The sequence below is a fragment of the Aptenodytes patagonicus genome, chromosome 1 (assembly GCF_965638725.1).
Source record: "Aptenodytes patagonicus chromosome 1, bAptPat1.pri.cur, whole genome shotgun sequence".
Taxonomy (NCBI): Eukaryota; Metazoa; Chordata; class Aves; order Sphenisciformes; family Spheniscidae; genus Aptenodytes; species Aptenodytes patagonicus.
Window position 1 is genome coordinate 15,912,817 of NC_134949.1, and position 15,051 is coordinate 15,927,867.

At 43.6% G+C, this 15,051-nt stretch overlaps 1 protein-coding gene across 1 annotated transcript in view; it reads right to left on the reverse strand.

The window, feature by feature from the left end:
* LAMB4 (laminin subunit beta 4) overlaps nt 1–12,768 on the reverse strand; it is a 44,868-nt gene extending 32,100 nt beyond the window's left edge. Inside the window, exons 1-10 of the mRNA XM_076328803.1 lie at nt 12,735–12,768; nt 11,326–11,483; nt 7,542–7,677; nt 5,476–5,549; nt 4,627–4,815; nt 3,965–4,028; nt 3,194–3,408; nt 2,267–2,387; nt 1,415–1,603; nt 153–332 (exon numbers count right to left, since the gene is read on the reverse strand). Coding sequence (XP_076184918.1) covers nt 153–332; nt 1,415–1,603; nt 2,267–2,387; nt 3,194–3,408; nt 3,965–4,028; nt 4,627–4,815; nt 5,476–5,549; nt 7,542–7,677; nt 11,326–11,483; nt 12,735–12,768 — 1,360 coding nt within the window. The remainder of the gene's footprint in view (nt 1–152; nt 333–1,414; nt 1,604–2,266; nt 2,388–3,193; nt 3,409–3,964; nt 4,029–4,626; nt 4,816–5,475; nt 5,550–7,541; nt 7,678–11,325; nt 11,484–12,734) is intronic.
* Between the last annotated feature and the right edge of the window lie 2,283 nt (nt 12,769–15,051).

Consider the following 15,051-nt stretch of genomic DNA (forward strand, 5'->3'; position numbering starts at 1 on the left):
ATTAAATTACATTGACATTAAATTATAGTAGGCAGCTGGGTGTTTTGTGAAGCAGATAGTATCTGTGCATTAGTGTGTGCATCTGTGCATTCAACTACCTCCATCTGTTAAAAGTGCTTTGGAAAGAAGAACAAAAAAGGTGGTTTACATACGCTGGCAGCCCAGAGGATCACTGCCGCTCAACCCGTAGTAGTTTGCCCTGCACCTGTCACAGTGGACACCCTCCACGTTTTTCTTGCAAGGGCACTGGCCCGCAACCATTCCCAGAGCAGGATCTGTGTGGCTCTCACACATGCCGTTGTGCAACGTACCTTCTGGGTCACAGTTGCAGGCTACAGACATGGTCAAGGAGACATATAAAAAAAGCACGTTTAGATATAAGCATGAAAACGCAATTACAGAGCTGCAAGTAGGCACAAATTCAGGATTCTTGTAAAGATTAGAGATGTTCATCCATGCTCGCTGTGTTGGATGCTTTACAGTTAATGCACGGCCGCTGTTAAGAAGTATTATGAGAGTGTTTCCAAGACCTACTTTTTCTCTGGAGGAGAGTTATAGTCTCACTTTAGTAGAAATACACCCTTTGCTTTGGGTAGAAATAGGTGTCACTCATCCACTCCCTACCCTCTCCAGAGTACCTGGGGAGAAGAAGGGCCTATAACTATAAAGTATAACTTTAGGGGATGCTCTCATGAAAGCTGTAGGGTTGCAGAGGGGTATCAAGTGTGAGCCACCTCCGCAGAGCTGGTCTGAGTTGGCCATAGCTGAATTATTTACTGGAAGCAATGGATTCAGCAGGGGACACTGCCTTCATGACACATCCCATTTTTTCCTAAGGCACTACCCATTTCTCACAGCAGAGCTGACATCTACCACACCACTTCCCTGCATAATCTCCCCTTGGCTCCTTAAGCACTTGTCATGCCAACCAATTACCACAATTAAATTATACTCAGAGCATTTTTCCCATCCTACGTTAACACTGAATTCAGCTCATCTTTCAGAAGAAGGGCTTTCATGCCTGAAAGCTTATTTTTCTTACGTATGGCAGGTACCTAGCAAAAGTTGTTGCTCCTCTCATCATTTTGCACCTCTCCTGTAATCCCTGACTCTCACAGAAGCAACAGCACTATTACTATTCATATTTATATTGATGTTGTTCAAGAAAGATGATAGCCCTGCTGGATTTCAAAGTTTAGCAATGAGTTGGAATATGCAGCCCTTTCCACAATGCTGATTCAAGGATGTTGTCATGCAGCGACTTTATAAGATAGTTTGGATGTTATAGGTTTGGTAACATTTTTACAACCCTATGAACATTTAAGCATGGGGATGCCATAGGGCTCAGAGCAAAGGGAACCAGAACCACCCCATTTTGAGTCATTCTTACAGAAGCTAAAGCAGCAAAGCTTACGGAGGCATACGTGAGGGTCCGAGATGACTTTGAATGGATCCCGGTAAAAGAAACGTTTACACTGGTCACAGTGTTGCCCCGTGGTGTTGTCCTGACAGTCCTCACAAACACCACCGCTGACCCCACCACTGGCCTGGTACATGGCCATGTCAAAGTGACATCTGCCAGAGTGGCCGTTGCAGTTACACCCTGAAACCAAAACAAATAGTGGGATATTTCACACCACGATTTCTATTATTGTCATCGTGCCACCATTCCTGTCTACTGTTAACATGGGGTTACTTGCTACTCATATGATTTCAGTGCCCAGCAAGATTATAGCTTCCCAGGCCTTGTGCTTTACTGCTGGGGGGAAACATGGGAGACTTAACAACAGAACTGGGCCCTACACTTGGAAAAGTACCCATGCCGGGCAGTGTGCCTGATACGCAGTGGGGAACACTGCTCCACTGAAGAAAGATCTAGCTGAATATTTGTTACAGATCCTAATATATTATTCTTGTCTATCCTACGTTACTCATTATTGTGGAAATAAACAATTTAGCCTTGTCTAAATTCTTCTTTCATTCACAAGAAAGACCCTGTGCAAACCAATGAATAATCTTTTTTGCATTAGTGGCTTTTTCCTCTCTTTATTGTTTTTTTCTCTTTATGAAAAATAAGAACTTGAAACAGCTCTCCTTCTTGTAGGGCAACACAGCACCAATGGATACAGGAACCCCTCTATTTTTCTAGATGAGGCATGGAAAAGTCTCCCTCCCAGAAACCCGGCCATCCCATTACGTATTGCACCAGGATTGTGCTACACCCACCCCCCAGCTATTGAAAAGGAAAACAATATGTTTGAGTTACGTTTGCAAGCATTATCTTGTGCCCCTTCAGCTGGCCTCCAGGGAGCATCGTTGTAGAAATCTTTACATCTTTCACAGGACAAACCTTCGGTGTTATGGTGGCAGATACATCTCCCATGGACCTGCAATGTGGTGAGAACAGAGAGGAGGTGAGGTGACATGACAGGAGAGGAGAGGAGATACTGCTCAAGGTATGCCAGCAAGATCAGGAAAATTCAAAGCTCTTTGGCTCCCTCAGCTGACATGATTCGCAGTTTTTTAAGTAAAAGGTCTGGAGAATACCTGCAAACTTTAACCAAATAGTTTTAAAGCCACTGAGCAACATTTAGAAAAAAAATACTTCGAGATATCAAAGGAGACTTCAACTTTTTAAATTCTATCTCTCTTTCCCTACATGTCTCTATATTGAGATACATATTTTCCAGGATTAAAAACCTCTTGTTCTCAGAAGGAAAGAATTTGCAATCATGATCCTGAATTTTTTAATAATCCATTTTTCATGGGTTAGCTTTGCATTATCAGCTATCCTTTGTGCCAGTGCCTCCTCTCCTGCCACAGAGCCCCCAAGCCCAGCTGGAGTGTGGAATGCACCCAACGAGTGGCCATTCAGGTCTGCACACACCACAGGCTACTTACTGCATTACATTTGCACCATTACAGCTCTGGTATTTTGCTGCTCTTTTCAACATGTCTTGTCCCAGTTGCTTTTGAAACACCATACTAGTGCCAACAAAGAGACAGCTTCTGAGCAATCCAGCCCAGGGTTTTAAAGGAAGAAGCTGTATTGAAACATTTTACAACTTAGAGTTGCAAATGGTCAATCTAATGGTCCTCAGAGAACTTCCTTCCTCTCCCTCCTTCCATCTCTTCCATCCCCCAAAATACCAGGTAGGGACTGCCCTTGTTGGAGACAGCGTTAATGACGCACCATCCCAGACTGATGGAAAACATCTCCCCGCAGATTCTGCATGGGATCACACTGGCTGGCGTGGCCATTGCAAAAGCAGCTGCCCCGCACAACCATCTCATAGACAGCGTAGTAGTACTTCTCAAGGGGATCACTGTGCCTTCTTCCAAGCAGAGCATCCCCAAGGGTGTGGAGTTTAGTAAAATTGATCCTTAGGTTTGTCAATGTAATGAGCTCTGGAAGGAAAGAAGAGAAATCAAAAGCCCAAGTTCACTCGAAGATGAACAGTATGAAATCTTCAGCTTGGATCAGTCATCCAAGAATTCCCCCATACTGAAGAAATAGTGAAAATGATCTGATATTGGCCAAGACCAGTAACCCATATAGTGCCAGGGCATGGACCCACTCCTGGCACACAGCTGTGTAAGCGTTAGCACCCTCCTTGTTACGGCTCTGTCTGGGACCAACCTGTATATTCCCAGTCAATGTCTTTGTGGGTTCATGTACAGCTCTGGGACTGCTCCCAAAAGGCAGTGTGAGTTGGGCCACCTGATCCCAGAAGGAAAGATAGTTCAGCTGCATGCATGAGCTCTGCAGAGCTGTGCCGTTTGCCCTCAGGGCTAGAGAACAAGATTGGCCCATTTTATTTATTAATACAGATGTCTCCCTATGATTTTTGGTACCTAATTTTCAACATCATTAACTTACACCAGCTGAGCTTTTCAACCTTTCGGTGTACAAAACAAGGAACACCCGCAAAGCATCTCTGGAAAAAATCTGTACTGTCCATACCTTGGATATATGGCACATATGGATTTTCTATTTCAAAGCTGGGATCCAAAGCTTTTAAAACAACCTGCAAAACAAATTAATACAGCTCTATAGATCACTGAAGCTATTCTTTTTGGATATAAAGTCTGTTACCTGAAACCCATTAGTTACTAATGCCACTTTACTGATCCCATAAAAGAAAAAACACAAGGCTGTGGCCCTGATTCAGCAAGTACTCTCACCCTTTCAACCTGGCCTTGGCTGAGCAAGGCAAAAAGACCTTTTGGTGGATTGATGTGTCAGGAGGAAGGAAAAGCAGTGCCCTAGAGTGATGTAGAGATGGGACCAGCACCTACCAAAGGGATCAAAGGACAGGCCCCTGCTTTTAGCGGTAGAGGCTGATGGAGAGTCAAGATCACTTACGAGGGGGACTTCCATGTAAATTTGAAAAGCAGGAAAGAGCAGTAGAAGGTTTTGTACAAGTTGTTTTACGAGTTCATTTGGATGTGAAACTGAGGGTAAAGTGCAGTGTTTGTCTTTCCCTCTTACTTCAGTAAAGTCAATAGCACTTCATGTCTCAGAACCTGTATAAGGATCTGATGGATACAGACAAGAGACCCTCAGCTCCAGAAAAATAGCCATGTATGATCTGAACTCATACAAATGCAGACACTTGGCAATACCTCGCCTTCAGCAGAGGGCTCGATGTCTGAATATCTTGAATCACAGATGACGTCTCCCACACTTTTTGCTGGACCAGAAGAGATGTTGGGAAAAGAAGCTGCACAGTCCTGTGCAAAATATCTAAATGCTTTCCAGGTCTGACCAAAGTCGGTGGAGCGCTCAACCAGCATTGCTGCAGGCCGAAATGTCTGCAAGAAACATTATTTCAATAATTCCTTAACCAGGTGTTGATAAGATATCTCAGGGGTTGTTCTATTGACATTCCTGTTTGGGGGATGCCAACAGCTGCCAATTAAAATTCTGTGTTTGGGAGCTTGCAGGCTCCTACAGGGCTACTGTGCTGGTTACATGATTCTCTGAAAAAGCCAGATTCCTCATCTGAACCCTCTCAGCAAAAGGGAAGGGCAACCTTCCACATAGATATAAAATTACTTCCTAAGTAAGGAAGTTTACCATAACAATGTAGGAATTTTGTAGAAAAAAATTAGTAACCATCTAGATCATAATGGATATGCATGAGAAGACTGAACTAACCTTGAAAGAGCAACCTCAGTTCAGAAATGTCCTAAGTTTTTAGTGCTTAATTTTGCAATTTAATTTTTTTTCAGTTTTAATTCTCAGATTTATAGAAAATAGGACCAGAAGGCATATGAATAGGAAGCTATCCAGTCTATCCTCCTCCCCTAAGGCAAGATCAGCTATAACTTAACCATACTTGACAGGTGTTTATCTAACCTGTTCTTACAAACCTCTAAAGATGGAGCTTTCACTGCCTCTCTAAGCAATTTATTCCTGTGGTTAAGTAATTAGTGTATAACATTACATAAATGCTCTGGTAGAAGATGTACCTTAAAAGTCAGGATAAGATGGCTGAACTGGAATAAAGTTTCTAGGTCCAATCTAATGCTGACATGGTCAATGCCTGAAAAGAGAATGAAAATGAAGTGAAAAGCACAATGCACACATTGGAGGGGTTGCTGAGACAGCTTTCCTGTGGGGAATTTAAAGATGCCTTTTCCAGCACGGCAGCTAGGCTCTTTAGGGCATCCCCTGTCACAAACCCAGCGTGCGGCTGGATCGCTCTCTCGGGGGCAATGCAATGCGCTGCCTTTCTGGCACTGGCACCGGCAATGCCGCACGATCACAGCGAAGTGATCGTGCCCCTGTACTCGGCCCTGGTGAGGCCGCACCTCGAACACTGTGTTCAGTTTTGGGCCCCTCACTACAAGAAGGACGTCGAGGTGTTAGAGCGTGTCCAGAGAAGGGCAACGAGGCTGGTGAGGGGTCTGGAGAACAAGTCTTATGAGCAGCGGCTGAGGGAACTGGGGTTGTTTAGCCTGGAGAAAAGGAGGCTGAGGGGAGACCTCATCGCTCTCTACAACTCCCTGAAAGGAGGTTGTAGCGAGGTGGGTGTTGGTCTCTTCTCCCAAGTAACAAGCGATAGGACGAGAGGAAATGGCCTCAAGTTGCGCCAGGGGAGGTTTAGATTGGACGTGAGGAAAAATTTCTTTACTGAAGGAGTGGTGAAACATTGGAACAGGCTGCCCAGGGAAGTGGTTGAGTCACCATCCCTGGAAGTATTTAAAAGACGTGTAGATGAGGCACTAAGGGACATGGTTTAGTGGGCCTGGTGGTGTTGGGTCGACGGTTGGACTTAGAGGTCTTTTCCAACCTTAATGATTCTATGATTCTATGATTCTATGTCACTGAGACTGCAGGAGATGGTTAAAGGTCCTGTTCAGACCATTCGGACTGTAAGTGATGGTGATGGTAAGGTTCTGGGTTTACGTCTTCCTGTATCCAGTAAGATTTTTTTAAAATCCATCCAAATAGTTTGCTTATTTCTAAGAAAAAAATGAAACCAAATAAAAATATGGGGTTTTCTTCATGCTAAACAGATCTGTTAAACCCTTCTATACTGTCAGACCTGATATTTGTCATAAGCAGAGCTATCGCACCAGGCATCTTCCAAAATTGCAACAAGTACAGAAAAAAACCCCACAATTCACACATTCTCTGTAGAGAGTTGCAGAAGCTCAGCTGATATACCCATTGTTCACATCTGCATGCAGCATCCCAGGGCTCCTGCTTACCAGGATGTGCATGAGACCTCATCCCAGAAGAAAGATGTCAAGAGCAAGAAAAGATCCTCTCACAGCTGGCCCACAGCTTTATTGACATTGATGTCCAAAACTGGTGACAGTTCCTTGCTAAACTCCATGAAAATATAAGGCCTATGAATTTTAGCTGGATAGCCAAAATAGGGGTAACATATTATCTTAATTTTTCTATGCCTTAATTTCCAACCAGTCAAATGTTTTTTACATATTCATTATATGTCAAATAAAGTAGAGTAGATGCTATTCCTCCTACCATGCCTTCACAGAGAAGCTGTAAGGATATATAAATTGATATCATTGAAGAACTACTACAGAGAAGCTTGCGACAAAATTAACATGTGGCAATAAGGGTGTTGATAGCCAGGCTTCATTTAATTATTTCCTAAAGTATTCATGCTTTACACTGCAAGCACTATTTTTTTAAAATGGATATTTGTGTTTTACACACTCTGTCATTACACATCTGTAGGCAAATGTACATTTTGCCACAAATCACATTTCCCTGAAAAGCAGACACTATGAAAAATACATGGCCACCGTGTATAACACAGCACTGCTGCGGGTCCTCTGGCCAGCTGTTGGAGATACTGTGCTTAAAATTTGTCTGTAGAAAAACAGAATTTCTGAAATCCTATATTGTTACACACAAGTAGGTTAAATCACTCAGTATTACTGAATCAAAGAATGGATGCAGTTTTGTCTCATCTCTTCACGAAGGCAACGTGATGAATCCCAATTACATAAATAAATCTCACGGTAACATTTTGCAGTAATATTTTCACAAAAAAACTTACCATTTTCTGACTGCCACCACTTTTTTTTCCTATCAGGCTCAAAAGTTGTGATAACATTTTCAACCATGTGACTGTTGTGCTGCGTATAGGGATTATACGGGTATCTGGAATCACAGAGAAAGCATTTCTGTTCAGCCTAGAAAACAAAATGAGCAGGATAAAAGATGAATTTGGTCTTTTCTCTAAAGATCCAGTGGATGTACACATATTTATGCCATTGCAAGATTGGAGCCTTTCATGTTGCTTTGGGTGCTTGTGCTTTTAATCACTCAGGCTTTCATATATAAGGGACAAGCCCAAGAAAATCATCATATGCACAAACCATGCATATAGTAAATGTTGGCCTTGGTTTGCCCCAGGTACTCTATAAACAATACATTTTTTCAGTTGTGGAAAAGGGATCTCAGTAAGAGCAAAGGAACAAGTTTGTCAAGGTGTTAATTCTGGGTTTAGCTGCCAGATGGTTTGTTTTGCAAGAGTTTCTCAGGAGAAATTTATTTTTTAAAAGTTGAGCTTTTATTCATGTCTCATAAAGGCTGTAGAAACTTTCAGCCAGAGACGGCAGTGAGGAGGCAGAAGGGATACAAGGGAGGACTGGATCTTTCAAGATCTGAAGAAGCCTTGAAGAGGAACATTCATTAAATCATTTATGCATTTTTTTTCTCTCTCTTTTGCACATTTTCTGGCAGCTCAGAGACCCAGCCAGGAGCAGCAGACAGGTGCTGTTGTACAAATGGAAGGCAAGGCTGGATCCAGGTACAATGTAAGTAGGTGGTCTGGGCTGACACCACCATCCCGACCACTGTCAGTGCCTTTTGAAGGCATAGAGAAAATGGAGAAGTTTAAAAACGATGCAAAGGAGGAAAATCAGGATGTCAATAGGATGAAAGGGTCTTGTTTGAAAATGTAACAAGCAGAAGACGAAGGTGGCAATGATTAGCCAATATCTCAATGCTGAATAAGAGGCTTTTGTCTGCAAAAGGGCTTTGAAAGCGAGGGCAAGGAGCTCCTATTTAAGGTGGTAAGAGGGGGATTGAGTGGGAGACCTAAGGAGAGGTGAGAAGGTTAACATGCTGGGCTGGGAGATGACCCGTGCTGAGTCATCTGGACAAGCCCAAGCAGCGTGTGATCACAACCAGCAGTGCCACAGGGAAGCAAACGGCAGTGGTTGTGCTGGCAGATGCCCAGCGCGGGCAGAGGCGGCTGTGCTACGCAGACAGACTCTACAAGATTTGGGCAGAGCCTGAATGCGAGGACTTGGGGATAAGCCAAAGCAGAAGGTGATGCCTAAGCTGTGTGCCTGGCTGGCAGGGACACTGGCAGGGAGAAGGGGGGATGACACAGCACCCCAGAGGGAGCTGAAGGAGGAGGCACAGATTCGGTGCCCTTGGCTGGGAGGCTGGCAGGGATGCTGCTGAAAACAAAAAGTGGAAGTCAGTGGCAGGAGCTGGAAATGACCCAGAATGTGTGGAGGGGCACCCTGCCCGGCACGCTCAGGATCTACAGAGAAGTATTAAGAATGGTTTGGACATCTTTGTATTATGAAATCATATCTCAGGTATGGTATAATTCACATGTTTTAAACATTACGATAAATACATATTATATTCAGTAATTCTATACCACACTTGACAAATGTACAAATACACAATTTAGAAGATGAGACAGAAATACAAAAAATACTGTCATCTCATTTCACAAAGCTCTGGTAAGGAGAGCTCAGGTTATCGAAGCATTTGGCAGGACTGTGCACACCCACTCTCTGGTTTATATAGACACATACAATATGACACTCAGTCAACTTATGTTTAAGGTTGCTCCATAAAAATCTTTTTGTGCCGCAAAGGACAAGCACGTGCGTGTCCACTTAAGGCAAGTCTGGCAGATCCCATTTGCCTCTGAAAGTGTGCAGCTTTATACTCTCCTCAATACTGAGTCCTCTTTCTTTTCCTTTCAAAACATGTAATTAGTAAATCAAATCATAGGGCTAAATACCACTTAACCTACATTTAGAAACAATAAGACACATTAAAGACTGAAAATGATTTGCAGTGCTTCTTTTCAAACACAAAGCAGTTAAACTCTAATTTTTTTTCAGTCTGAATTTTCAGTAAGACATCCCAACCGAGTACTGGCTCGTGGCAGCTTGCCACGTTGACTAACACAAACTTTCACAAGTACAGTTTGCTCTCGTCATGATGCCTGACACAGGTCATCAGTAGGGGAACTGGGGGAGGAAGCACTTGGCTTTGCAAGATGCAAAACTTCCTGGCCTGTCTCCAGCAAAGCATTCAAGAATGTGCTGGTGAGAAAGAGAATTGAGTTGAGTGGGACTTTATGATATACCTTAGGTGACACACACATTTAAGGGGGGCTGGTACAGCAGATCACATTGCCAGAGCATAAGCCTCTATCTCTCAAGCTTTGCAAAGCAGCCGAATTTGTGGCTCTCATTCTCTTCAGGAGACAGGGGTCAAGATACGTTGAAACAGCATTAAATCACAGGGATTATTGTGGAATAGCTGTTCCTTTTCATGAGTCTGCATTTACATAATTCAAAGGATAAGTACAGGCAAGTAAAAATATTAATTTTTTATTGCTGTTTGATCTCCTCTTAAAAAGGGAAGAAAAAAAGGCAGTCATCCAGCTAAGGGCCAGACAGACGATGTCTCTGAGATGGCTCTTTGTGCCTGTCTACCAAGCAGTGCCAAGACTCAGAGCACAGCCAATGAGTTAGTGCCCAGGATCCACTTGTTCAAACAATGTGGGGAAAACCAGCAAAGGGTGAAGAGCGGCTCACAGGCTCTTTTGGAAGAGGAAAGAGGTATTTACATTTTGCAGAAAACCATAGCTACAATAAGTAATTTGGAGCATTGCTTGGTGCCATCTCAGTATGGCAGAGCTTTGCACTGTAAATGTGTCACAGCGTTTTGCCAGAAGGTCATAAACTGTAATTATTTTCAAATGCTTATAAATTAAGCTGTGTTTTATTAACTTCCTCTTCAGCCTACAGCTGGTATTTAGTGAAAATATTTCTATTTGCGACAATTTATTAGCTCAGTGGGGCCAAGTCCTCCAGGACATGCAATAGGGTAATTCCCGTTTTTGCCTTCCCGTGGCTCCTGCACACCACTGGTCCCCCACAGCCCCCATCGCTGCAGCCAGAGAGCGACAGGCATCCCTCTGATCACCCACATTTCAGATCTGCCCACCCACCCACACAGCCAAAGACTGGACTACACCACTAGGTTTTTCCTCTGCCAGAGATGGCTTTCTGCTTTTATCAATGTTGGTCTAATTTCAGTTCAAAAGACATGAGAAGACATGGTGTGAATCGCTTAACAGGCTGCCTCAGGTCTCAACACTGTATGGGACATGTCCTCCAGCCAGCAAAGGCCAGTCAAGGCAGTGCCTACAGCCTGCAGGACCGCACTCTTCCTCCTAAGCACTCACGCACATGCAAACTGTGGTCTTTACCTCTGAGGCATGAGTGGGAAAAGGACCCGCAGAACAAAGCTCCTTCAGAAATCCCTGTGCTCATTTGCATCTCATGGATGTATCTCCTTCTTGAGAAGCTATACATCACTGTGGAGGCTGTTTGCTGCCAAACTCTCCATATGTGCTGCAATAAGGCATAGCCTTCCACCAGGCTTATGTCATGCTGTCTGATGTTTTTTCAGACAACTTCAGTTGAAACTTCCTAGTCTGGGCAATTTCCTTTTACAGATGAGAATACTGTTAGTAAGTGGAGTTCAGTTTATTAAAAAAGAACGAGCAAACCAACCTCTAGGTAGCCTATAATGCAGTACTTCTGAGGGCCGTTCATTCCACAGGTTGACGAGGCCGTTAATTGCTTGCTGCGACCCAGGAGGAGGTCCCCAACGGCCGGGTGGCAGGACCCAGCATTACAGTCATCCTGTGCATGCTGGAGTCTTATCAGCGCTGAGCGCAAAAGAAGATCAAAGAGAGATGAAATTGTTTTGTATACCCAACAGTATTCTCCAGAGAAAATCAGTTACATCCTAACATCAGCAGAAAACTAAATTATCCTTTGCCTGTACTCCTTTTGTCCTTAATAATATCGTTTGGTAGAATCTTGAAGAGCTTTGGTAATGAACAAACCTGCTGCAAAATCATTATAAAAAACACAGCTAACATATTGCAAATCTATGCTAAAACTTAAATTCTCAGCACATTATTGTGCAGTAAACATGCCAATCTGCTACAAACAATAATTTATTATGCTTCCTACCCTGGCATACCCATAGCCAGCACTCCTGCAGCAGAATCACAGACATTTCAATTAACTGTCTCTGTGAGCAGAGCCAGATTTGGATTAATTCTGCTGATTTCTGCTGATTTCCAAGTGATAATGGTGGAACTGAGACCGGGATTGATGTCAGGGTCCCTCAGATTTTCTGATGATTTGTAATGAACCTCCTGGTCTGGTCCCAGAACCCTCCGTTCAGACCCCATGGAATGGTCATTAATAATTAAACAGAATAATTCTGAATTCTCTAAATAACTGCAGGATCTTTTGGTTTATTTTGCCTGAAACAACTTTAAATATTTTCCCCATTATGTTACAACTTCCCTTACGGGGCTTGTCCTTTTAAACAAGTTCTATCCTGAAACCCTGAACAGGAATGGGTACCTTGGAGGCTTTATCTGTTCAGCTTTACTTGGCTCAACTTGTTATAAAGAGTGCAGTTAAAAAAAATACAATCAATACATGAAGATCCCACAGAACACCAGAAGCAGTAATGCAATTACAGCAGTAAATATACAGTATTTTACAGCCAGGTTTCAGTCTATGGCTCAGGCTATACTTCAGATGATGAGTGAAGCTTGACTTTTTAGGTATAAAGCCATGCATATGTTTGGTTAGCCTGTCCTTCTTTATTTATCCACGTCCACGATATTAGCTGTCAGTAGATAATGATTGCCCCTTTCAGGACCTGATTCAGACTCAATTACAACAGTTACTCAATTACTCAATTAGCTTTTCTTTGTATTTAAAGGTTTCATATCACTCATAGCTCCTAGGCAGGAGAGTGGGGAATAAGGACTCACTGTCACATGTGTCTTAATAGCGCATATAAAAGAAGCACTCTAACAAAATCTTAGAGAGATGTGTAAATCACATGGTAATATTTCAAAATTGGCCTGAATAACTGTAACATCTGTACTTACTGAGGTGTAACAGGATGGCCAGCCCCAGCCTCATGCCTCCCCGTGAAACTCAAACTGGTGCCACTGCAAGAGAAGAACTGGTGGGTCACCTGGTGCTCTGCCTCACCAGGGCACCCCTTGTGTGTAGGCTTACTCAGAGCTAGCCTTTAGTAAAGTGACAGAGCCATAATAAAAATATAAAGGTTAAAAGGAAACCCTGGCTTTGATTTTGTTTTAGCAATAATTTCTCCTGACAATTTTCAGGACTGAATCGGGATGAAAGCAGAGAGACACCTCACAAGTGCTTTCAGAGAAGACCATAAAAACATATTCACACTTAGTTTAAAGTAAAAACAAAATGCTACCAGGAACAATATTGTAGTATTTGCATATAAGCTATTTAATCCTAACTAAGTTCAGTAGGGCTGTTTCCAGAGATCTAACTCCTCCTCTGGAGGTTTATGTTTTTTGCATTGACTTAAAACAAAGACTGAGTTCCTAATGAAGACACCACTGAGAAATGCCCGAAGTCAGGTGCTATCAATTTTGGCAGAGACAAGATTATAACTGCATCTTTAAGTGTGGTGAGGAAAAACAGGTAATGTCAGTATCAATGCAAAAGCCTCGTACAGGTGAACCTCAGCGTGAACCCAAGGAAGGTTCATTGTGGCATTTACTTCACACCCTTCCTCTTCCTACTCACTTGGAGGAAAATAAGACTTGCCAACACAAAACCTCTGTTGGAAAAACAGAAGACAGCCATGGGTATGAAAGACAACCCAGCATCCTGCCACCAAGTAGAGCTCCCAAACCGCAGCCTGGCCCCCACCTTTGTACCTTCCACCTCTTTCTCCATCTGTAGGCACCATCCCCATGTGAGTGTGCCCAAAGTGCCACTTCCCAGCTCCGTTCTTGTTCCTCACCTTCATACAGCCATCGCTGTGTTGAATGAGCTAAGATGAAATAACCCCTGCCCCAGAGTAGGGGGAACAAAGCAAAGGCATTCAAAGTATTTCAGATGTTACAGGCTCCACGTAGGCTTGGTTCACACGGCTCTATACAGCACATGACACAACAGCCATACCTACATGGCTATTTCAGCAACCACAGGTAGGGAAAGCTATCAAGGGCCACCAGCACTTCATGCTGCTTCAGCTCCTCTCACCTGCCACGACTGCAGAGAGCCTGGCATGTGACAGTGAGACGATGCCAGAAAGCACCTGTGCAGCTGCGCCTGGCTCCCCGGCTACAGAGAGAGCCGGCAGCAGAGCCGGTGTCTGAGGCAAAACCGAGCAAACATTTTCCTGCTGAGTTGGACTTTAAATTTTATACTCTGTCAGAATGATGGACAGACCCAGAGATGACTTAAACTGCAACAGCACTGCAGTAAAATATAGGTAACCATGGTAAGAGTAATCTTGGAAGTTCTACGTCCCAGTCCCTACCCTGTCTAACACAGTGATGTTCAATACCAGTGATACTTTTTAAACATGACTCACTGTAACAGAGAAACAAGGACCAGCAAAACCCCAACATACTTTAGTTCCATACTTAGCAGGAAAATCAAATACTGAAGAGGTCTTACCTGGGTTTCAGGCAGCCAAGTGTTTCAGCTGGAAATGAGCACAGCCGACTGAGGGAAGCAAGCAAAGGCATACCTCTGCGCTTCAGCTGGAGAAGACAGCACATCCCCCGAGGCACCGAGGTGTGGGTGAGAATGAGACCCAGCCTGCAACCTGCCAAAGGCTTGATTTGTGAACTCTTTCTGCCGGAGCTTCTGGCATCAGCAAATATGTGCAGTGAAAGAAAATTGTGACAGGTTAAGTTCACGGCAGAAAAAGTTCATGCAACTGAAAAGAGAAGACTGGGATTCTTAAAGTCCTGGCAAACAACTCTTTAATTGTTGTTTAATTAAACAACTGTTCAGTTGGTCCGGTTTGCAACAAAACGTCCAAGTCTTTACAGCTACTTAACGTCAGAAGTCTAGTGGCACTGGTTTATCTGAACATGGGCTAGAAAGGACGACTCCTCATGGTAGGGGTGCAAACGGTCTGGAAGGGCTGATTTTGGGTTTTGAGGTGACTGTAAACTTGCCTACCTGAAAGCTCTGATCACACCCGTGTGGACATATTGATCCAGCTTCAAATTAGCTCAAGCTTTGGATCACTGCCATGAGCACTAGGTTTTTTTCAATTTAAAGCTAAAGACACCATGGCAACTTGAGTCACAGCTTTGCGTTTCAGCACAAACTTTGCCTGTAACTACCCACAGCAGCAAGCATGGGGCAGGGTGGTGTGTGACGTACAGCGCGGCCACGGGAAACGCTGTGATGGAGCAG